The sequence below is a fragment of the Pipra filicauda genome, unplaced genomic scaffold (genome assembly GCF_003945595.2).
Source record: "Pipra filicauda isolate LSUMZ 115617 unplaced genomic scaffold, ASM394559v2 scaffold84_size4826128_pilon, whole genome shotgun sequence".
NCBI lineage: Eukaryota > Metazoa > Chordata > Aves > Passeriformes > Pipridae > Pipra > Pipra filicauda.
Window position 1 is genome coordinate 4,374,967 of NW_024105031.1, and position 25,957 is coordinate 4,400,923.

A 25,957-nucleotide genomic window follows, 5' to 3' on the forward strand; every position below is an offset into this window, starting at 1 on the left:
TTTAGAGTGTGTAAATCATCCTACGTTTCAGCCTCACAGTGCCTACACAACTTTCAAGCCCTACAGGCATACCCTCCACTGCATCCAGTGAGAATGAAGAATACTGCTGTATTCCTTCCGTGCAATCCTGTTTGATTTGTACTCCGAGCAAACTTGTTAATTCGTCTTTGAATGCAGGTAAACGTGTATGCTGTGGTAACTTGAGAAAACAAAAGAGGCTGTTTCTCCCTAGGTTGCCTGAAAATGCATCATCTGGGTTATGTTCTGTATTTGTTTTAATCCAAATATAGTCGTTGTCCTCATCCTCCTTCAGAGCTATACTTTTTCAAAAATAAAATGGGATTGCTTTGACCCAACTCGTTCATGAAATTTTCAGAATGGCCATTTCCCTTTTTATTATCTCCCATCTCAGTTGTTCGATACTTTGTGAGGGTACCAAACTTCAGCAGTGTGCCTGTCAGTACTGTAATGCACAAGGCATGACGCCAAGAAGGTGCCACTTGAGATGCCCGAGAGGAAGCATGCCCTCCAGGCTAGTGAGGTGGCATACAAATACGCATGTTCATCAGCAGAGAGTATCTGTCCTATATATGGCTTTTTGCCATTCTTGTTCAAGGTAAAAAGCGGAAACTTCACTCATCTTTTGAGTCCCATTTTCCATGTGCTGTCCTCCCTTTCAGTATGCTACTCATCTTGGCTTTCCCAGGTGTGTTAGTATTGCCTTGGGTGAAGCCAGCAGCTGCCTGAATCCCAGTCACGTTTGTGCATGTCCTTACATCTACATCTCACCATTTCCTGGTGCTTTTAAGCTACTGTTGTAATTTTTCAGCAAAGCATAATTTCATATAATGATCTCTCATGTATGTATTGACCAGACTCAAACCCACTTAGCTTGTGAAATTTGATAAGAAACAGTTCAAGTTGGTTTGGCTGCAGAGAATGTTTATTAAGTTTCGCAGTAAAAATCTGTGCCAAAAGACTAAGGGGCCACGTTCTCAGACAGAGCTGAGCAGCCTCCAAGCTGACACACATCGATGCTGCAAATGTCGCGTGTGCATGTATGGTACCTTCTTCTTTGTAAATGAGTTTATTCATGGAGAAGTGGAAGTATTCAGCAAAGAAGTGTACTCTTTAAGGCTCTTCTCAGGTAATAAGGTAGACATGTATTTATCTTCAGACTCTGTATGTGTTAGTCCCCTGAAATTGCCTGTTTGGGGTTTTGGTGGGAAGTAGAAATGCAGTAGTTAATTTTCTATACCTCCCCTCTCTTCCCTCAGGGTGGCTGGCATATGCTCTCTGCTTACATTTGGTTTTTTGTTCCCTCTCCTATAACAAGTTTTCTCTTCTTCTTAAGACCTGCATCCTCTAATGATTGCAGAAAGTTCACTTTAAAAGTTTGTTCCAGTTTTTATTTTAACAGTAGTGTCTCCCAGGAGACTTTGTTTAGTAGGGCTTAAATGCTCTTGTTAGAGTTCGCAGGCAGGATTTAGCAAAAGAAATGGCTTCCATCAGCAGTGCAGGCTCCTTAGGGTGATAGGGAAATAGAGCAAAGTAGGACCAGCACACAGCTTATTTTGGAAAGACATTAACAGTCTGCAAACATTGAAATATCTCTTTATTTAAGGAGCACTCAATTAAGTCACAAAAACTTATGTTGCCTTTATTTTTAAATGTCAATTTTAAACCCACAAAACTAATGAAGTCTAGTTATGGATAAAAATGGGGCTAGCATTGCATCTTTAACATATGCTGTTAATTTTTTAAATGTTTTCATACATCTGTGTGGCTCACAGATGAAATTTCCACCCCTAACTTCCTGGCTTTTGAGTGTAAGTCAGAGCATTGACATTCGTTTGAAAACCATGATATCTCTTTGTACTGAAAAGCTTTAAAAAAGATACAGTGATAGTAACTTATTGGTAATTCATTATTAAAATAACCTGTTCCCAATTTTAGTTAGAAAAATAATTCATAGTAATGAAACTCAGATCCAAAAAGAAAAAAATAAAAAATAAAGCCACTTCTGCATTGAAGGAATGCCAAAAATCATCTGAAACCACCACTATTTTGAGATTTTTTTTTTCTTTAATCTTTTCTTTTTTGTTGTTGTTTGTTTGTTTGTTTGTTTTTAACTATTCCAGGTCTGGAATAGTAAATTTCAGCCTGGAGTGAGTTTTTGGCCTTCCTATAAATCCTAAAGTAAGTGTTTAATACCACCAACCGGCTTTTTAATGGTTCAACCCTAAGTCTTGCCCACCTCCCAAAAAAAAGCTGGAATACTTGAAAACCTCATAATTAGCATTACATTTTACTCTGAAGAAGCTGGCTCTCAGACATCCTTTCCTATTTATTTTTGATTTTAATAGATTACAAGTTATAACATTTATGCTGTTTTAATAGGTTTATAGACCTACTTACTGCCTGATCATGTTGGGCAGTGGATGGCAGCCAGCCCTGGCACACAGCATTGAGGATGGCTGTGCTGGGCTGGAACAGCTGTGGCCGTTCTCTCAGTCTCCTTCCCCTTATGAAGGAGATGAAGGAGTGAAGTTTTCATGGGTGGTCATAGCTGAACCCATGAGAGACTTGGCAAGTCCCATTTTGATTTGCAGCTGTCATTTAAGTAGGTGAATAACTCTTGGTTTGTCTTATTAATTAGGATAAATGCCTTTCTGGGGAGTCATATTTGTCCAGTCATTTTGATTGACTGCATTGGAAAGATTCTACCTTTCATTAATATGGCGAACTTCCTTGAAATTTCCACTAGTCCGATCTCAGTATTTATGAATTTATGACCCCATTTTCTAACCACAAAAAATACCTAACTTTTCAGTCTTTTTTTTTCTTTCTAGTGAAACTTGAAAGTAATAATTAATTTTAATCTGGAGTAAAATAATACTTTGTGGGATTAGCCTTAACCTTTAAGAAACCTAAGATCTAAATGGTGATATTTTAATCAAATATGCCTAAAAATTCAGTACAACAGTGTTTTAAAACTTTAAAAAACTATGACTGAGGCTTTCAAGTTAGTACTATTGATGCAGAAATCATTACATTTACCAACTGAGGATACTGTCTGAACGCTGATTTTTTTAGACTTACAGTAACTGAATAGTTTTTTAGATATACAGAGTGTATTCTTAAACGGAAATCAGAATCATTTTGTAGCTGCATCAGTAATCATAAAGTTGCAATGTTTCAGTCAGTTACAACGTACCATGTGAAATGCGCCAATTTTTGTCTACTAAATCATATACTAGTGGTGAAACATGACTTTATATAATATGCGAGTCTATGACAGAAAGCAAAATTCAGTATATTTTTTCAGCTAAAGAAAACAAAATCAGTCTTCCCCTAGCGTCTTATTTTCAGAGCCTGGTGTAATTAAGAGTACATTTTGTACCTAGTGTGACTGCATTCTTAAATACTTGAAATAATTTTAAATATATTTTTGTTTGTTTTAGGTTTAGGTAACTAAATTAAAGAGAATCATGTCCCATTTACATCATTAGGGAATATCTTCTAAGATTAAATACCTTCTAAGAGGTATATATAAATTTTATTCAATAAAATTAATAGATCCTTACAACTCAGACTATTAATCTTTTCTCTGATTCAACTGGATTTTGTTCAGGATTCAAATGCAACTACTGGCAAAACAGTGACCAAAAAATTACAGCTTCCTTCTGTGTTAACAAGTGTTCTTGTTGCTGATGAAATAATTTAAAGCTTCGTTGTTCCCTCTATGGGTGACTAATTTACAGGGGAAGAAAGTCTCCGTATTACAACAAAAGATCTCCTTTCTCCTCCTACCAAAGGCAGTTGGGACTCAGAAATTAATCTGTAAGGATCCACCTTGCTTCTGGTCCATTAAGGACTTGTCTGTCATGGAAACTTTGATTTTGAGAAGCAACGCACTGTGTGGCAGTTAATGAGTTTTCCCAATAAACCTTGTTATCTCATGTACTGTTATCTCAATGACATGAGATATCATCCCTATAATTCTGCTGTGTAGCATTTGCTTTCATGGATAACTCATGAAGGAATCCCAGGGGCCTCTTCTTGAATTTGTTCCCTTTTCTTTTCCAAGAATGCAAAAGCTGAAAGAAAACCACTCATTGTTTGCTGGTAATAGCAATCAAAACCACAATAGTAACCAGCTTTTGGAACTGGGCATTGGAATAGAGTAACAGGCATGCTGGAAACTAATATGGTTTACATTTAAATGTGTGTTTAATTTTTTTTACTTCAAGTTGTTTAAAAAATGCGTTGTTGTAATGTAAAAGCTCATTCCTCTTCATAGGTATCAAAGCAGCTAACATTTCAGTACAGTTTCCATATGTTAGGCTTTCAACAATGAAGTAATCATATGGCACAGACAGCTGTTGTGCAGAGTGCTGTAACAGCACATTAAACAGAATCCAGCAAGAAAAAGAGATCTGCTAAGCTGAACTACTTTGTGAGTTTAAAGTAGCCAGCAGAAATGTAAAAGAGCAGGGGTGTTCCTCCCGCAAATTAATCGAGGACTTAGAGGAGGAGAAGTTAGGTGCTCAAGACTTTTTTTATTGATGGATATGCTATTCATATGTAGCCAAAATGATTGAATTTGTAGCAGAACTGCTATTTATATCAGAATCTCTTTGGCTTCTGTCAGCAGGTGGCATTTCTGAACTGCATGTTAGGTTGAATTAGAGTACACTATGAACCATTAAATCCGCTATTCAGTTGATAATCTGCAACAGCTTTTTCTTTGGGCGATGCAGATTTATTCAATATTGCTACAGCTAGAGAGATCTTGCTCTTTTGTGATGGGCTTCTCTTTTTAAGGACAGAGCACTGCAAAATATTCCTTGACTAACATCTTAAAGGAGCTTGAAATTAGACTTGGCAGGACAAGGCAGTGGAAACAAATACACGTTGATGGCATTTTGAAACTCATGCTGCAAATTCAGGTTACGTGCACTTAAGGACATGATTAATGTTAAGCACCTAATACTGAGGAGATAAATGCTGCCCGACTTTGGGCACATAACAAGTGTTTTGTCAGACGAATGAAGTATTCAGCACTTGCAGAGTTGCAAACTCTAGAATTTATGTAGTCACAAAAGCCCAACCTTAGCCGTTCATTCCAAAAATTCTTCACCTGTGTTAGCATGCTGTCAATGCTTAAATTTAATTATTACACTTTATGCTAGTGTGGTATCATGCAGATGTAATTGAAAAAATAATGGAAAACAGAAATATGAAATCAGATCCCAGGGCTCTTGTGTTAAATTGTTGCTGAGAAGTGGGCTAAGAGTGCTACATTTTTGTGTGTTTGACTTATGGAGTGTCCAGCATAATAAAAGCACGAATCAACCAAGCTCTACTGCAGTTTGAAAAAATATACTTTTAGATGTCTGAGGAACCATCTCAGTACTTTCTTAGAACTGTCTACTTGTTTAATTGCCTGTTCAGAGACTGAAGAACGTTTATGCTATGTTTTTATTAAAAATGAGATGTATAGACTCACTCTTATATAAACAGTATGGGCAAATAAGTAAACCATACTTCACAAAATGAAGACCAAATTGTGTTCTCCGGCATAATGAAAGTTTGTCTGGATGCATATGATATTTCAGGCCTGCAAGGTACGATAAAATCTATGTTAAAATATCTTGAGGAAACTGTGTTGGGGTCTGTGACAAAAGTTCCCTCTGAGGGGCTTCACTGGTGCCAGGATTTCACATTGCTGTGCAGACGATGGAAGAGAACTTTCTTTATTGGAGCCAAAATGGTTCCATCTAATTGCAGGTCTGGGGCTCTATATTAATCCTGCACACTAACTAATAAATACATATGTTTGCCCAGTATTTAGCAGTCTGAGGCACTTATTCTAACAGAGCCTTATGGGTGTTCTTGTAAAAAATAATTAAAAAAATAATGAATGACATTGTGCAAAACATATGACTTAACTATAATAAATGTGTGCTTAGACATGGTATGAGATTTTAACATGAGCTTTTGGCTGAGGTCGTGACTAAGCATGAATAATAAGTGAAATCTGTGGTAGTTTCTAGTTTCTGCCTTAAGGAATAAAGCTGTAGTAGGAGGTGTCTAATAACAATGAAAAATCATAAGTAAAAATGCAATTATTTCCTATAGAGGTTTTCTTAGAACAGGTGGGATTTGTTCCCAGCGACAGCTAAAAGATGGGGTTTTTTCAGAGCTAGATGCCACATTCTCCTTCTAGGGAGCCAGGCTTTAACATTGTACATATTCATCTTTTTCTTCAGTAATCCAAAGTGAAAAATGCTCAAGTGCTCCACGCTGTGCTTGGCTAAGTGCTTCAGAAATTGATCTCTTTTTTTTTTCCTAGCAGTCATCTGCTGTCAGGTGACTGTCTGGGTTCCTTAGAGAGGCAAAAGTATTTATTATACTGGTTACTCAGGGAGTAAACCAAACCAAAAGAATTACAATCCCAGAACGTACTGAAATTTATGCTTGGAGGATCTGTGGAGGAAAGATAATCCCATATTGCAGACACAGCAACAGTGTTATATCTTGGAAGTGATTGCATGGCAAATAATAATTACTAACTTATAGCTCCAAATCAAACAGTTTGAAATTATCATGAAGACCAAGAAAGTTAACTTAGTCAAACCTGCACATTTATTGAAATCTGGCTGTGTGATTACCTGGGTACCTGCTCTGCAGTTTGGCTGGACGCTAAAAGAAAGATGAGAGTTGGCCCAGGCATGTTGGCTGTGTCTCTTATAAGGGAGGCCATCGTAGGGTTTTTTTTGTCTCCTAGGCAAAACTGCAGTCTTTAAGGACTCTGCAAACCCAGGCCCCTTTGCCTTACAGAAATGATCCTGGTTTGTTTTACAGTGGGTTTGGGACCCTCCAAAGGCCACCTCTTTCAGTGCTGATGGACCGTGTGAATGAGGAGTGCTGGTTAAGTCTTTGCAAGGAGTACAGGGCCCCAAGTCCATGACTACAGTTCTTTCAGAGTCCTGTTGCTTTGGGGTACAGATCCTGGAGTATTTCTGCAGGGCTGTGCTAGACAAGCCAACATAACAAATTCTTCACAGGTTTGGTATTCCCACTGATCAAGGGCTGTAACTTGTGAATATGAAGCAAAATTATGGAGATTCTCCTGGAACTAACCTTTTCTATGGTTTTCACAAAGACACATACCATGATAACCTCCCCTGCTTAGTCTTTTTTTTAACTGCATCCCAAACTACCTTACAACCTAAGTACAAAAAGGCCTATACTACATTCACAAAATTAAATTATTTGAAAGTGGTGCTTCTTACAATTTAAATTGGTTTCAAAGTAAAAAGGCTGTTTATAGGTGTATATAGAGAAAAATAAGATTGATATAAAATAGCTGGTGGGGAAAATAGGGTTGTGCTGTGAGGGGAAATGTATGAAGACCTTTTTTTTAATCACAATTCTTCTCATAGCTTTCCTCCACATTTTCTGGTTTTTTTCCTTTTTCTGCTTTATGGGTGCATTTCCCTTATAATTCTGTTGTAAATTCAGTAAAAATGTGTTGAGCCCCATTTGCTATAAAAATATGTTCTAGAAAGATTGACTCAGTTGTCAGATTTTGTGCTTTCTAGTAGAATTCTTAATCTTGCCAGAGAAAAAGGCATATCAAAAATTTAACATTATATTTTATTTCTCTCATGTTGCTCACTACAGGTAGCTTTATATATAATCTTCTGCTTGTTGGACATCGTCTTCCCAGCCCCTTCAGAGCATTCTTGTTTGATACAGACATAAATTGAACCAGCAATTGTAAAGCTACTGCGCTGTAGAATTGTATTTTAATTGCACATACCTGTAATTAATTGTGTGGGAATTTTCACAGTACTCTCCCTAAGGAACAATTTAATTGAAAAGTAGCTGAGTTGTCTAGACTATAGCAACTCATAAAATCATCACTAGTTTTGGGTTTTGAGCTACAAAGCAGCAATAGAAACATGGCTTGTAGATTTAAAGTACTTCCAAGCACAGGAAATGTTTTATAATCCCCATCGTAGTAGTCTAACCTGGCAAACTGTTTTTAACAGGGTTGAGAACAAAAAATGTACAATAAGCTTAAAAGTAAAGATTATCTCTGTGTTAATTTGTGATAGGGTAGGAGGTTTTTTTGGTGTAGAAGTGCCCCCATTATACATAGACGTTTCTTCCTCCAGATGTGTAAAAAATATATATTTTGTAGAAAACATATTGTACCTGCCTTTCACAGCTTATGGGCATAGCTGGTTTAACACAGGAATAGTGTGACACTGAAAAAGGTACTTCAGTGGCTCTTGGTAACAATGACAGCATTCATTTTTGTGTGTTTATACTGCAAAGGCCAATTGGTGGAAGGATTTTTTTTTTTTTTTTTTACTATTTAGCTTTGTAAGTAATCTTCTAATTATTTTGAAAATTGCTAACTGAAAGCACAAGTGTTTTTTTGAAAGATAGAAACAATAGTTGGCCACAGGGAGCTTTTAGGTGCTTCTTTAAATTTTTTATTTTTAATATATATTTATTTATAATTGCGTATTTAATATATGCACACAAATATATCTCTCTATATGTATATATACATGTATACATATATATACACATATATAATATTACACTCCAACATTAAACAGTATTTATCTGTACCATCATAGTGCCTCAAGGACTGAAAAAATTGCTGAATGTCTACCAGTGCTGTATGTCTGCACACTGAAAGTGGTTATGTTTTCAGTGCCTAGCAGGAAAAAGCCACACTCATTTAGGCAGCACTTCAGTGTGCTGAAGATGATGAAACTTAAACAAATGTTTGAGTTTTCCTTGCATTGTAGCCAAAGTAAATCAGAAGTAACAAAAAGCAAGGACTAACATACCATTTAACACTCGTTGACTTAAAAACCAGAGAGGTTTATTTGACAGGGGAATTGGTGTTATTATGAGTTGATGTTAGCTGGTAGATGGTCATCAGAATTATGTAAAATTCTAGGAAAAACAGGGTTGTTTGTAGTTTTTGTGTGAGCTAAAGACTATGAAACATTTGCCGACCCCTAAAACCACAGATCCTCGTGTCTTTTTAGCACTTGTGGCCTGGCAGGTGGAAGACACCACCTTAATTGTTGCTGAAGATGAAGATTGGTGCTTTGTCCATGCTAGCAGAGGCTCCCTCTTGTAAGGTTTTTCCGTATATAGTCAGACAGCACCGTTCACGGCGTTTTCCGAGCACTTCTGCCTCTAATGCCAAAGGATACAAGAAGCCAAGGAGCAATGGAAAATAACAGATTGAAAAGTACTTTGATTTCAACTGCAGCCCAGTGATACATCATCTGAAACAACTCACACCTGCTAGCATACGTTTTGTAGACCTGATTGAAACAGTGATAGCCTCAAAGAAAGGTTTGTCACAGCATACCAGGCACAGTGCACATTTTATTTTATCAGAATTTTTGTCTTTAAAAATGAGAGAGGAGACATGACTCCCCCGCTGAATGTGTTTTTAAGTTTCGGGTGTTTAAAAATGCATTTCTTGCTCAAAAACACAAAGTAGGATTAATTAAAAAACATAACAGATCTTTCCTGTAGATTTTGTGCATAGTTAGAATGACAAAAGCCTTGATTTTCACTCAGTAATGGATAGGCTTTTTAGCCCTTACTGGTAATTCTGAGTATTAGGGCTAGCTCGGAAATTATGGTGATGATGTTTCTTAAATCTAGATGGTCAGAGCATTTAAAAGCAAGCAGAGAGAAGCAGCCAGTATATTTTCATGCAGATTAAATCCTCCCTCCCTTCAGTATATTGAAGTGGAGAATCTGCCATTGCCTCTCTCATTGCTGGTCAGGGGTTTGTAACTCTCTTGTGCCTCATAAACGTGACATTCCCTCAGCCCAGAGCTGCTGAAAAGACGCTGAGGTGCCTTGCATCTCTGCAGCTCCTCCACACCCTGGTCCTCCATGGATAGCCTGCATTGAACCGGTCCCTTTGCCATGATGCAGCCCATTCACACATGAGGGTCAAAGGTCCAGCCCAGGAGCATCTTGGAAGTCCCCACGTAGCTGGATGATGCTGAAATCAGCACAGCTACTTGCACAGTAATAGCAATGCCTTGGATTGGAGCCTGGTCGCAGCTCGGTGCATCCTTGCTGGATTTGCACACTTGTGAAGGCAAAACACACGGCAGTCGGGGTGGGTAAGGACTGTGTGCATTAGCAGTTTTATGATCTGTATTGTAAGTGGCTGAATAGCTTTTGTACAGCTGTAAAGCATGCTTAACCCAATGTTATAAAACATGTCTCAAATGTATTTTCATAGCTTCATAAACTGTAGTTCATTTATGTTGGTACTTTTTATTGTAATCCTTTATCTTAAACATGAAACTGTTTCCTGATACCATTTTTTTTTAATGAAAAAAGGGATAAAGAAGAGAAAAGAAAAACTGCTGTTTTGTTATATGCATCAGGAGAGTCCTTAAGTACAGTAATAGTGCCCTGAACTTGTATTTTTATATTTCTAACCTCAGAATGCAGGCCTAGCAACTAAAAAGCCAAAATAACATTAATTATGACTGTTCCTCGCTGTGGTTTTTGGAGTATAAGTTTGGAACAGATGTTTGAGGGGAGTGGAGGGGGGAAGGAAGGATGGATTGTTTCTTTTTCTCAGCCCCAACTGGTTTTAATTCTTTCTTGAACATTTTGAGAGTATCTTTAAACATTTGCCAGAGTTCAATTAACATCCTGTGACTGAAGGTGGAAAATGTCCTACTTTGTTTTTCTTCAAATATATACCTGCTCTTGCTGCTCGTGCCAAAGCCAGAAAAAGAAAGGATTCCAGCTGGCATAGGTTTTATTACTGTTACATTAATTTGCAGGTTAAGCCTCGAGTTGGGAGGGGTCTGCTGGATTGAGTTATTTATTTACTTTTTTTATTTTCATGATTTTTAAAAAGTGCCATGTAAAACACTGCTGTTTAATGACAGGAAGGTTACAGTCCTTTTTGGTGAGCGTTTAACAGCTTATTCTTGTTTACATGAAGTTGTAGAAATCTAGTTTTAAAATATGTTTAAAGTAGAGATTGTGTTCATGGGTTTATCATGTTTTTTCTGTACTATGTGTAAACAGAAGATTGTACATTATTGAAAGCCCTTTTTTGTGGAAAACAGGATTGGGAAAAAAAGTTTATATAAGAATGCAAAATAACTTCCCGAGACTATTGGCGCAGTGTGACCATAAAACCTCAACAGCACATTGTGCAGTGACATTATAACAATTTGCTTTAGCACCTCTGCAGCGTTCTCAGAAAGTCCTGTTCTACAAAACACATGCCGTGGTGTCAGTTGACTGTTTTTTTCCAGAATTGGTTCTTTACATGCATGTTTTTGTGATTAGTTGCTGTTCCACAAGTAATTGGACATGGATTTTTTTTTTCTTTATTTAGCTTATTACATGTATGTTTTATTTGCATACATTTATACATTCAATAAGTTGTAACATATCTGCTTATATAGGTGTGCAAGCTCCTTTTAGTGGATTTATAATATCTGGATTGGGATTTACAGTATTAAAGACTGTATTAAAGACAGTATTAAAGTTATTTACAGTTTTAAAGACTGTTTTTTGATATACCAGTATCAAGATACAGATATATCAAGAAAGAAAATGGCACACAATTAGCTCCTAAGGCCAGATAGAATCCAGCTGCTCCACCAACCCCAATATTGGCTCTGGAGGACTATTTTTTTTCAACCTGAGTGTTGTTAGATCTGTTTCTCTTGTAGCCCAAAATGGAGAGCAGATCCTCATGTGTAAATAGTTCCCAATTGTCCGGACAGTGAATAGGAATGTATGACACTGATATCATACTAACAGTACCTTAAATGGAAATCTTTATGTTTATTTTGTACCTTTATAATTTTAGCTTTACTTCCAGGATTTTAGGGTGATTTCCCATATAGGCTAGCTCAGACAAAGTCATTCTATACCAAAATACAGTATATTCAGGTTTATAGAACATAGAAGTGTTCACATGCTTTCCAAAGTGGATCCAAACCTTGCAATGGAATACATTTTCAGCCACTTAAAATTCAGCATGAGCTTACACTAAGCATTGAAATGAAAACTGCAGGTGATGTGAAATGTTGGAATTGACCTGTCTACCATTTCATTTAAAACACCAAGGTGCTCCATGGTCTGGGTGTGTAACCGCGTGTGGTTTCATCCTGTTTGAGGTACCACCCTCCAAAATAGCTGGGGGAAGTATCTTCGCAGACTGTCCTCGTGATTGTGTGAGTTACAGTTGTCATTTCTGTGGTGACCATGAGAGAAGAGGAATACCCACAATATCCACCCATATCAGAAATATCCACCCATATTCTTAGTTGCTTAAGTGTTCCCTCCTTCAGTATACCCAACCCTAAGGTCTGAAAACTACTCTTCAAATGATGCAAACAAACAAGACAAAATATTTTTTTGTCTAACTTGTTTTCTCTATTGCTTTTAAGTATCTCATGCCTAAAAATAATGTACATTTTTTAAAGGTACATTTTTTAAATTCTCTCATTTAGTTCACTAACTGAGCCTTGCTTCAACCAGAGACAATTGAAAATGAGTTCTTCTGAGTAGCAGCGTATCCTAAACAGTTTGTTATTTAGTGCTTGATACTTGATCTGAGCTAGCAGAGAACTGAAAGGAAGGGTGGTTTCTCCAGAAGACACTGTTCTGGCCAAATCCTGCTCTGACTAGTGTCATGAGGAAGAGTAGGATGCTGGCAGCACTGACAGCTGAAGGCAAGATGAGGAACTGCTCCTGGCATGCGCGTGTGTGAGAGCAGCCCAGCAGCGACCGCCGCAGACCACACACCCGCGGGACCCGCTGCGTGGGGCTGGCAGGGGCTAGCAGGACATGCCCTGCGCCAGCCCCCCCCCCTTGGCACGAGGCCAACACAATAATAAGTTGTAATTGCTATTTTGATGGCTCTTTTGTGATCATGCAGAGGGATGGAGGCTGCTGCCAGCCTTGGCAAGTGCCCATTTGACAAACCGTAACCATCTCAAGCAGCTCCCTCGAGTGACAGCAGAGCTGCCCAGCATGCAATTGGCTTTGAGAACAGATTTGCCTCTCCTCTCCCAGAAACAAGGCTTGGAAATATTTACTGGGATGAGAGAAAACTCATAACTGCTTTTGCATCCACTGGCTGAAGAAAGGCTCCAGCGTTCACCGTGATAAACCTAGTGCTCACTGGGTATGGAGGTGCTTAATCCAAACATTGGAACTGTGCTTGCAGTCTAAAATACCAGTGTCTGTAGCACTGCACAGTGCTTTGTTTAAACTACACTGGGTTTTCATCTATGTCTGCATCGTCTTTGTGGACATGAATGGTAAAAGTATTTTTGAAAATGCGGGAAATTAATCTGAATTTACCTTTCACAAAGGCTGAAAACCATTTTCTGTCCTCTGAGTCCCCTTCTGCCCCCAAAACAAGCAAGCAAGCAAAAGAAAGACCCTGGGTTAGTCTGGAGGATCCAGTGTCTGAAATCTGCTGGAGTTTGCAGAGCCAGTCATTGTGCCACCCATACCAGGTCACAGCTGGGAGAGTCCTGCTGCAGCTTCTAGATAGAGACTTGCATAGAGGCTTTGACACGTATTATTTAACTATTTTGTATTTCATTGTCCCTAGCATTTATTCCTTGTGCTTTATAGAAAGGAAGAATGTTTCATTTTGAATGACTTGATATATCTTTAGGTCAGCATGAGAATGAGCTGTGGGAACATTCTCCCTGGTTATGAGTATGGAGGAGGCTGTGTGCATCCATGGGCACAGAGGGAAGAAGTTTGACAAATCCATAAATGTGCTTTAGTATTAGACCAAAATTCACATAATATTAATAATTCACTTTTTTAATGAAAGAAACTGTTGCAGTATATGGGAATGCAAAGTTCTTAACATAAGAAGTGCTCTCATAAAACTGTTTCTATGAAATGCAAACTGCAAGTCCCACACGGGACAAAGTGTGAAGCTGAATTTTTATGAGAAATCCTTGGAATTACCATGAACTTTCAGTGACACCAGCAATGTTGGTTCCCACTGCAGTAAGCTATTTGCTCATAGTTATTCATTGTATACTTAAATGTATGCTTTCTGGTCACAAAAATAATTGGCAAGAATGTTTTGAGTTTGTTTTTCTTCAAGGGAGGAGAAAGGAAGAACTCATAATGTTCTTGATCAGAGGTCAAGATAGATCCTACTCATTGTAACGGCACACAGAGCTTGTGCTGGTTTTAATCAGCTTTGTCTTTGTTATATTTAAAGGCACAGTATAGAAAGTCTTTAGATTTGAAAAGCAACATAACTACAAATGATGTGCACCTACTAGATTCTTTTGAAGTTCAGGGGAAAATCCTCTGTAAATCTCATGGTGGAATGAATTCACTAACACAAAAGGCAGAATTTATCTTGGCTACAGTCGTGTGATTTCCAAATAAACCCCAGAAATATAAAAGATAAGACCCCAGATTTTCAGTAGTGTAGCTGGGATGTTTTCTATTCCAGACTGTCAAATTATTACCTCTCTGCAAAATATTTCTTAGCTATTTAAATTACTGACTTCATATACTGGAAAAAGAAAAAGTAGTAGATGGGCATTCAAGTGATGAGATCTCTGCTGTAGGATTAAGTGATGTTCTCACTGATTTCAACAGCAAAAACTGACTGGAAGAAGAGGTAGACCAAGTCTGTATAGCGCAGCTTTGCTTTTTATCACACTACAAAGGCTTCTTACCCTGCAGGCAGTAATCATAATCCCTTTTCATGCATGTCTTTACTTTTGGCAAGTAAACTGCTGTGATGCAGACAGCTTTCTCATTTGTGATGGGTTGTTTAAATGCAGTGTGAAAATTACAAGAGAAATAATTTTCCAGAACTCTTTGTGACCCGGTATGTTTTCTGTTGTCTCATAACTGATAATTTCATGTGATACCTGGCTCCAGAATGGCATTCTATGCAAGCTGTGCCTTAGTGGTGTGCAGCTCAAGTCCACCTCCACCAGTGGAGTCCACCTCCCTTTGAGGGGTAGTGGTATTGCCTCAGCGTGGAAAATTCCAGAAGAAAAACCCCAACAAACTAAACTAGCATTCTTTCCTTGCCTTTGTTTTATTTATTTTTTTTGGTCTGCTGGGGGCAGCACAGATGAAGTGAGTCTTTTGGCAAGGCCATTGGAGTGAGGAGTGGGGAAATGGCTTTGTGGGCCAGGACTGAGAGAATATTGCATGCGAGGGTGGGCTCAGTATTAAGATTTAACATAGTCATTTGGATAATGAAGCAGTGGGTTTAGGTTAGGCTGAGGTAGAACTATGTAGGGTCTCTGAATGAAAGCCAGATGATTAAACTGGATATTATGGTAAAGAGTAACGAGCTAGCAAGGAACCTCAGAAAAAGCATTGCCAGAGGAGAGAGGTGGAGAAGGCAGTTTTCTTGCTATTGTAGAACTAGTATTTAGTTATGTTAATAATATTGTACATTGCCTTGCTGAAAGCACATGCTGCTCTATCAGCCAGATATTTCGATGCTTTGCCTTAGAGAACTGAATGTTGTTGAGTTTTGAGGAGGGTTCTTTTGCCATTCACACTTCTGAAGCCTGATTCTGATATTTTTCCCTTGAGTACTGAGGGGGGAGTGATCAATCTGCCTTCCAAGCACAATGAGGAATGGTAAAACCATTAGCACACGTGCTACAAGAACAGCTCTGCTCAGTCCCCCAGAAGGGCAGCGTGCCCCAGCAGAACGTCCTGTTTTCCATGTGCATGGCAGCATCCACAGGGAGATCAGTGAGCCAGCTCTCTTGGAGCTCTCTTAAGAGCTATTACGAATACTTGCCCAAGTCATGCAGTTGTTACACCCTGGACCAGGCCATAGGTTAAGATGCAAAGGTGTGCAATTATTTTTTTTTCCTTTCAAAAATAAACATTTACAGATATAATTATGAAATACCAACCAAGTTTGAAAAAAAAAAAAAGCAAGCAAGCAAGCTCTATCTTGATCAAAGTGCGCTGCTGTGCACTTCCCCTTCGACGCACTGCTGGTCCTCTGGAAAGCTGCCCGGAGGAGCCAGGGCAGCCGGCGGCTCGGGTTGCAGTTTGTACACCTGACGTGTAGCTCAGGGCCAGGGACTCCTGCTCGGCGTGGGAATGGCTTCGCAAACCCACCGTCCTCGGCATTACACCACTTAATTAAAATACCTCATCTAGGGGCTGCTTATAACGGCAGCAGCAATCTGCGTGTCGTGCTTTTTGTTTTTCTTCTTGTTTTATTTCTCCCCTCTCTGATGTGTTGTGCACAGTCAGCAAGGCACCACGTGAGTTGCCGCTCTTAGACACTGACAACTAAGGAAATTAAATTCTGAGGCAGAATCAGTTAAAAGCATGAATAAATCAGTGTTGTTTTTCTTTGACAACTGAAACAACATAATTATTTTAAGGTTAAATTTTTATTGGTCATGAATTCTTTTCAAGGCAGTAATTTTTTTTGCATTTTCCTTATACCAAGACCGTTTTAAATACATTTTGGGATTTTATTTTTTTTTTAAGAGAGTAGAAACAATAGAGTTCAATAGACCACTATTAGGTAAAAGCAGTGATAGACTGCAGCTCCAGTTTTGCATGAAGTAATATGGCACCATTAGTATTACTGTTTTGTTCAAGAAGAAATACATATTTTTATGGTCATTTTTATGAAAAAGCTCATCATATATGTAAAATCTGTAATGATGTCTGGATTTAAAAATTTAAGACTGGAGCATTTGCTTATATTGTTTAAACAACTGGTTTGACTATACTCGACCAAGTCTTGTATTTTTGTTCAGGTAAGTTTTTTTAAAAACACCATAAGGGTGGTCTAATCTCATGGATGCTTACACACACATTTTGGTCTTTTCTGTCTCTCTCCTTCACTGAGTCTACTAATAAGTGAAGTACAGGCAAAAGTTCTTGCAGAATTGGTTCTTACTGTACAAAGTTATTAGAAAAATTAAAAGGGTGCCCTTTAATTCCTTCGTGAAAACCTAGGGAAATGCATAACAGCACTGATTGCTGCTTCTTCCTACTGTTCTGTGTATCTCTTCCCTTATCTACCATATTGCATATTAAATTTTGTACAGATTATTGCTTTATAAAAGTGGCCTCCTCATTATCACTAAAAGGAATGGTATCCTTAAAATATGTCTAACAGTCTCAAATGGTGTTTTCTTTGGGAGGACAAAGTCCTATTTGGGAGGAAATCACCCCTTCATGAGGGAGCTCACAAGGGGTGTGATTATAATGGCAGAAATTTTTGGTATCAGTGTTTAGAATTGTATACTTTGTCATCCTAGGAGTGCATATGTGTATTTACAATAGGGTTTTCTGTTGCGTTTGCTTAAAAAAACCCCACTGAGCTAAAAAGTTTGAAAGGAACAGCTTGAGGAATTTTTTCCATCAAGATACAATCAAGGGCAGGAAATCGTAGAAGCAGAGTTGTGGGTTTGCCTCCATTTTTTTATTAGTTAATTAAACTATAACAACTCTTAACTTCATTTTAGGTTAGCTGTTCCTAGAGTTCAGAAATATTTTAAGAGGTCAATAATGCTTTCTTTGGCTTTCACTCGTTCGGTGTGGGATAAGGAGTCGCAGTCAGCAGGGCAGAGTTTTCCAGATGTGCTGCAGAGCGTGTGTGCGTGCGCTCATGTCGACAGTTGTTGCTGGTGGGAAACCATCCATCTTTCCTCATCTGCGCACCACCCTGTATGGATGAGAACCACAGGAAAGAAACGTGGACAGCCTGACATCTGTAAGCGAACTTACAGTATCTGACTAAAGCTCAGGAGCCCTGAGTGCTTGCAGCTACCAGTTGACACGTGTTGTTACTCAGCGATGAGTCTGACTGGGAATACTGGGGGAGGGGGAGTCCGAAGGGAAAAGTTTGAGACAATGGGTGTGAATTTAGTTTCACCAGAAGCAAAAAACCCCTGAAGAACCCATAGTGCGTTGCAGCACGGGTTTTTCCTGCGAATTCGGGACGTTTCTTTTTTAAAGTGCCATGAGGCATCTGTCTGCATCTTCTTCTCGGTGCATAGAGCTGCTTAGAGGCGGGCACTAAAAGGGCATATGAGGGAAGCAAATAGAGCCATGGAAGTGTCACATAACTGTCTTTAATAACGGGAGCTATTCCAGCACTTGGAGCCAAATTGTCTTTCAACAGAAAGGATAAAATTTAGCAGAGCTGGAAAAGGGAAAAAAGAAAGGGGAGGGGAAACACAGCACCACCTCCTGCTGACACCACAGAAGTTTCCCTCAGCTTTCCCTTTCTCTCCCTCTCTATGCATATATTTTCTTTTTAATCAGCTGGCTCTTCCCTCCTCTGCTTTTTTTTTTTACTGTATTTTTATAGTTGGAATTCTGCTTTTCTAATTTCTCTTGTTTCACATTTAACTTCTTCAGAGGATTTCATTAATAGTTATTGCAATTAAAAATAATACATAAACTCAGCACCAGCTGCTCAGATGACTGTTGTAGCATATCTGGAACATAATGTGGTCTGTTCAGGGCAGCCACACAATGCAATTTATCCCCACACCTGAGGGAATGAATTTCACAACTATAATTGCTACAATATAATTCTTATTAATGTCGTGCTATAATTCCTATTAATTCCAAAGGGCTAGTAAATGCATTAAGACTTGTCAACATATTATTTTACACTGTTTATGATCTGTAGAATTACACTCTTCAGTATTGTATTGCATAAAGAAATGCCTTAAAATTAGCCTTAATGGGGGGGGCAAGAGGGAGCACATTTTCTGTTCAGGCACTGGGAAAGACGGATCCTGGTGTTTGAGAAACAATGAAACTGCATTTTCAAATCAGTCCTTTGAACTTTCTGTGCCACGCAGTTAACAGTTTATGAAGATATATTAGTAATGCCTCTCCTGGTTATTAGAAAAAGAACCACTAGTGTCTTTATGAAGGAATAAATAACTACAAGAAAGATAGGGTTATAAAATTAAAAATAGCTGTCTTCCAGAAAACACAAAAGTGGGGAAATTACAAGTCATTATAACTGATGTAATAAATGCAGAATGGCTTATCTTGCTCTGCTCTTATTCTCTTTTTATCTGACTATCCTGCTTTTCTAGGTAGTGAATATGATGAGGAGGAAGTAGACTATGAAGAATCAGACAGTGATGAGTCCTGGACTACAGAAAGTGCTATCAGCTCTGAAGCGATCCTTAGCTCAATGTGCATGAATGGAGGGGATGAGAAACCTTTTGCCTGTCCTGTTCCTGGATGTAAAAAAAGATATAAGGTAAGTAGTAGTGCAGACCTACCTTCTTCCTTGATAGTGTAGCCAGGACGAAGCTTTTAAAATCAGTTTGCACCTTTCTCATTTAATACTTTTCACAATTATGTTTGTGGTATTTTAGCAGAATATTTTATTCACTGGTTTCCTCTCAAGCACAACCAAGTTGTCAGTTTTACAAGCGGTGCCTTTTGCATCCCTGTCTGTCAAGACAGTTTACATATAGTGACTCTTTTGCTTTACACCTTTTAATGAGCTTTTTATTATTTAGACAAATTTACTGCAGAATGCAGGAGGTATACTACTAGCAAAATAATCTTGAGTCCCTTTCAGAGACACGAAATAAAAAGCTTTTGCTCATCTGTGCCAAAGGAATTCCTTCTGCTTAACTGCTAGAGATACTGCTCTTCTTTAGTGAGAATGTGCCCAGGGTACACTTTCTGGTAAAGATGATGTGCAGGATGTGGTGGTTAACATCTTGAAAGTCAGAATTCATCTCAGGAAGGCAGAGTCTTGGAGAAATTCAGGCATCATTCTATCCTGGGTCCAAGTCCCTGTGACCCATCTCTACAGCCATCAATGACCCCTTGTGCAGGGCTTGCATAACTGCATGACATGCTGGGAAACAATTCCCCAGACCCCCCACCCCTTCTTTAATTACTCTCCATCAAGAGAAATTTTTATCTTTTTATGAAAGTGAAACATTTCTAAATTTGAACGTTGAGCTGGCTGATGCTGTGATGTTGATCACGTGTTGTGATGTTGTGAGGGACAGGAGTGTTGCTTCACATTAATCAGTGCAGAGACAGATGAAATTGTATTGAACAGCTTGGACTTCAGTATGGTATTCTCTAGTCATTCACATTTGGGAACAGAAATAGCGTATTAGCATGCTTTCTCTAAGTAATTTTCTGACGTTTTTGCATGAACTACTGGAAAATTGACTTATACCCTAGAAAAAGCTGCAGTGGTCGGGTCGGTTTTATACTTGTTCTATTTTATGGCTTCTCCTTTAAATAACTGACAAGTAGGGACTTAAAAGAGAAGATAAATATGAAATAGAAACATAGGAGACCCAATAGCATTTCAGCTAAAACTGTTAGGACAGGAATGAATAAACTGTGCATGAAACCATGTTGTGGATGAAAATGTGTTTCAGTGATGCTGCAGCTGCAGCTCTGGGCTGGTGGCAGCTCCCACAGCAGCAAATCACAAGACTCAGATTCCTGTACAGATCACTTAATATTAACAATACTTACACAAGCAGCGTACTCGTTTCTTAGTGACATAGAAGTCTTTTTGCAGAGATTATCCTGAACTACGTAGTGTTTATTCTCCAGTTACAGGAAAAACTGAACACCATCTCCAGGGCCAGGGCAGAGGGAAAGATGTTTTCAGATTACTTGCAAGTATTGCTTAGCAGATATATCCACGTTATTCAAGATCAGTACTTTTCTTGCGTGCGGTAGAAGCTGTGCCAGACAAAGCATATGGTATAAAAGCTAAATCCCTAGCTCAGGAAGCAAACAAGCCATGGTGATTGTTAGAAGTTGCTGTGCCCAGAGGGCATCTATACATTGCAGAAAACATTCACTTAATGGCAAAGACTAGAAGGAGAACCCTGTAATTTGCTATATCCTGTCTGTTCTCTGTTTGACTGCCAGCCCTCTGTCTTTTTATTGCCCAAATAAGCAAGCTGTTTGTGCCTGCTTCTGCTATCTCACTGCCTTCATCTCAAATGTGTGAGGACTGTCTATAAGGGATGTCTTGTACACCATTAATGTTAGAGCAGTGGGACAGGGAACAAATTAACGACCCCTACAGAGGCTGACAGAGAGCAGCAGCAAATAAAAAGTACCGTATTTTCCTGAGAGACTCACCTCTGTTTAGTCCTGATAGGAAAACACATTTCCTTAAACTCTGCCTCACCTCATTTCTCTTTTCTGTGGGCTCTGTTTCCTCCCTATTTCTTTTCAGCTTATTTTTTTTTCCTTTTTACATTTTTATCTTTGTTTCCTTCCTTTCAGCTTCGTGTCAGCTGCATTTCTTGTTTCCTCTTTATCTTCCTTCTGTTTAACCCCCTCCTCAGATGAATTATTTGCAGAGCCTGGGTAGGGAGTCCTGTGATCAAAGCACTAGGATTTTCTGGTGGGTATTGGATAATCACAGTCAAGACAGTAAAACAATTATAGTGCTCCAAACAGGAACACGGACATGTACATACAGTAATTGCCAGACTCACTTTACGGCTGAGAAAGGATGCATTCCTTTAGGGAGCAAGGAGGAAAGGAAATACACAGTTTTCTTTTGTCTGGCCTTAGGTGACGTACGTTTGAGGAGCAGAAGTGGTATTTTTAGAGATGTTATTTGTATTAGAGTGCTTCTTACAGGACCCAGTAGGGATGGGACACCTTTTTGCAAACAATGTACAAGGATAAAAGATGGCCTCTGCCCTGGAAAGTCATTATGGAAAGGTAAATAAGACAGGAATGAGTACAACAAATACTCCTAAGGAATGGGTTGGGGCGGACAATGGAAACTGTAATAAGAACATGTTTATACACAAGCCCAGATGTGTATCAGAAGACCCTGCTGGCCTCCTGCCCAGCAGTTATCTCCTGGCACTTTCCCATAGGCAGTGCAAATAAAGTCACAAACATTTAGTTCTTCTTCAGGAACTTCATTTTTTCTTTTAAAAATTGTTTGCTTATAATACATATTGGTTCTCTATAGACTATGGCACAGATTTTCTTGAGGAGCCACAGATTCCGAGGGGAGACAAAAAGCACAGGGGTTTTTTTTAGTGATACATAAATTTGTTCATGGGATAGTCAGAAACAGCTAAATTAACCTGGAGCACACTGACTTCTAGATGCTTAAAACACAAGCCTCTGAACTAACTTCTGAAGCTTGCTTTCTTCTTTAATTATGACTTAGAGAAGAAGTTTATAATTATTTTATAGTTTTCTATTTATGGATTTTTTTTCTTCTTACTGTGATTTGTGTTTGCTGCCTGCAATTTGATTTTTAGAAAACCATCTGCATGATTCAAAGGAACCCAAAGGTGTTATCCCTGTTTCTGTGGAGTTCACCCTCACCAGATTTTGGATTTACATCCACATTTAGATGCTCTGTCCAGAAATGTGTGGGTATTGAGTAGTTATCGTGCTTTGCAAAATACCACCTGTAGGAACTAAAATGGGGATTTATGAATGTGGCAATTAGTTTTCCTTTTATTCAATACCACCCGAGTGGTCTCCAGCTCGAGAGAAGGATATTCAAAATGTGTATATGATTTAGATAAGCTTATTCAGGCAACATCCGAAGAGCAAATGAAGTTTGATACAGAATAGATAGATACAACAAACCTCACAAATAATGCATATATACTACTATAGAGAAAATCCTAGAGTATTTGTCCTAATGTTTCTAATTTGTGCAAATACAGTAATAAAAGAATAATAGATTTCTGTGCATACAAAATGTAGCTTATATGCGTGACTTCTTTTTGGCCTTGGGCAAGAGGAGAAGTGGTACCTTCCAAGACTGCCAAGGCATTGGGCTTCTCTGTCTGGAGGTACTGGGATGAGGGTCCTAGGCCTGTCAGGTGGGGAAAATCCACAGGAAGGCTCATCTAAGAGTGGTGAGACTCAGCAGAGCTTAGGGAAGGAGAATATTGAAGTAAGAGGGGGGGGAAAAGGGAATTTACTTGAAAGAAAGGAGCAAGCCAGAGTTTGCAAGTTGAACAGAGGAACTGGACCCGCCAAGAAAACTTCAAGAGGAAGAGCCAGGAGTACAAAAACATTATATGAATGTCCAAGGCTGAAACAAGAAATCTCCAAAAAAAACCCATCCTTTTGCCGTCTCTCTTCCTGCTTGAGGAGCGTTGCAGGCTCTTTGCAGTGCAGCGTCTTTGTGAGTCCTGCTGTGCAAGGGGCCCTGCCCAGCAAGAGCCCCTGTGTTCGTGCAAACCAGGCAGTGCCATTCTAAAATTCTCTATCGCCTCCTGATCTTGTTCCAGGTTAATAATTGTTTCCTTCTGTTTAAGATTTTAGATTGCCCTTCTCTACTGCCATCTTCTTCCTCAATCATTTGTGAGAGTAAATAGTGAGCAACCTGAGTAACCAGAGCAATAAAAGTGATGTATGACTTTGGCTGTGGGCTTTGCTGTACCTCAACAAACTCAGCCCAGACGTACAACGAAGTGTTTACATTGCAGCAGTGGAAAAAGTGCTGAAGAGTCCACTGTAACTCTAACAACAGTTTCCTCTTAGACAGGAGTACAGGTCAAATTTCATGTTGTACAAGCTCCTCATGCTCTGCGTGGTTGACTGTTTATCAAACCTTCCATGGCCCAATTCATCCCACATAGGTTTCTGGTTTAGCATTTCCTTAAATTTTTCTACCTGAAAGTACTTTTCCCCCTTCATCAAAGCATGTTGTGTACAGGAGCTGAGTGGATCGTTAAAAAATCTGTATCAGAAGAGTACCATTGGGATGGAACAGCGAGGATATTTGTGATTGCAGATTTATGGCATCTGTAGCAATTGATAGTAACTCAAAAGAATCTAAAAGTGGTTTCACAGAAAAATTAAAAGTCTAAACAGTTTTTTGTTAGGAAAATAGTGTTATTATAGGGTAAAAGGGCTTAAGGACAGCTTTGTTTTTAAAACTTCGCTGCAGCAGCAGAAGTTTAGCAGGTCACCCCCAGATTTTCTCCTCTTTTGAAGGTGCAGTCCTTAAGGGTACTCAGATGTTGACAGATGCCTTTTGAGAGTCCTCATCAGCCAGTGACGTTCCTTGCCCTCCTCCACCCTAATAATCCTGTTGCTGAGTGGGTGCTGGAAGTTGCAACTGTGTACAAAACCATCTAAAATCTGCCTCTGGATCTCAGATTACTTGCAGAGAATTCATTTTGCTGCTCTCAAGGCTGATGTGTAGCTTTGATGTGCTTTTGCAGTTGTGGTGGTACAGTTTTCTGCCTCTTCTGAGTGCTGTGCACCCAGATATAACCTGCACTGATGGCTCATATTCCTATGTCTTGTTTGTGTTGGAGATGGAAGGTTCTCAGGTCCCACATCTCAGGAGACAGCTGTGCAGGAGTCGTTCAGAAGTTTTAAGGGTGTAAAGGACAATTCAGGGGCTGGATTTGCAACTTTAAGTGAGGATTCAGTGCCTGGATGCTTTAGAGGAGAGGAGCACAAATTTTTGGGCAGAGCAGTTGCTTGCAGTCTTGCACCATAATTCCCCTTTTCCAGCTTGGATATTTGAGACTTTTTCTGTGAGTTCCAAGCTGGGGTTTCCACTTACTGTAAGCTGTGCATCAATAAAACTGAACTTGTTGCTTAAAGAGCCAAGGGGACTTTCTGTTGTGTGTAACATCAGGCAACAGTTCAGCAAAGAAGAAATCCCTAAAATGTAATGTAGTGCATTAATTAATATCCAGCTGTTAACTGATTTTTGCTTTTTCTTTTTAATAACTTTAAAAAAAAATATGAGATATGTATCTGAAAACTTCAACAAGGACAGAGTATAGCCTTGGAGTTGTCTCTTTTTGTCACAAGTTGTCTTGGTATCTTCTTTGATTTCATCCTCAGAGAAACTCAAATGAAAGACAATTTTCCTTTCCTTAATCAAAAAATCCAAGCTCTCTTAGTAGGAGCAGATGGGAGACTCCAGTATATATATAAAGCTGTATCACAACAGCTGTTGAGATCACAATAGCTTCTTCCAGTTTTGCCAGAAATATGGGAAAAGAAAGACAGGGGAATTATTTTGATATATATCTAGTAAGGTTTTAGGTTGATCTGGCAGAAGTGTGGCTCGTTTCCTGCCCTTTCCTGTGTAATGGGGTGTATGTTGTGGTGCTGTGTTTTGCTCAAGTGGGGATCAGTTCTCTAGTTTTAGCTGTGGAGTATTCCCAAACAATAGCTATTTTGAAGATGGCTTCTCTGGATTATTTTTTAAGTGTCCTGTGTAACTCTTGGAGTTAAGCATTCCCTGCAGTTAATTCTTTGGAGGCAATGTGTAAACTATCAGAATTTGCTGGTGCCTAAAGACATATCTAGAAACAATGACACAAAATAGAACAGACCCACCATGGGGGGAGCCTCAGCTTTTTGAAGAAGTGTGACTTCAGTCTTCATGCCAATTCTTTGTTTGCTTGTAAACAAACCTCTGAATAAGATTTGTCAGTGCTATATGAAAAAGATGTCAGGAAGCAAAGAACATCCATGTGTGAGCCCACTAAATGGTATTCTTCAGAAAGTGTTGTGCGTTGGGAGAAAAAAATCAGGATTTCACAGAATACTCTGAGTTGGAAGGGACTCACAATGATCATCAAGTCCAATTCTTAAGTGAATAGCCCATACAAGAATCAAAGCCATAACCTTGGTGTTATTAGCACCACGCTCTAACCAACTGAGCTAACCTAAGGGTAATCCAGGTAGGTAAATTTTGTACATTAGAACCACACAGATCCTTCTCCTTGTCCCACCTGGTACCTTGAGGGAACAGTGCATGTGTAACACCCAGGGGGAGCTTCCAGCAATCTGTATTTTTGCCCAGAGCCGTGATCCATTTTTGGGTTTTAACTGGAAGCCAAGCCATTGTCAGATCTCATCCACTAACGTT

General features: G+C 39.0%; 1 protein-coding gene across 1 annotated transcript in view; it reads left to right on the top strand.

The window, feature by feature from the left end:
* Positions 1–25,957, top strand: part of JAZF1 (JAZF zinc finger 1) — a 191,887-nt gene that overhangs the window by 163,551 nt on the left and 2,379 nt on the right. Inside the window, exon 4 of the mRNA XM_027723782.2 lies at positions 19,161–19,330. Within this exon, the coding sequence (XP_027579583.1) occupies positions 19,161–19,330 (170 nt within the window). The remainder of the gene's footprint in view (positions 1–19,160; positions 19,331–25,957) is intronic.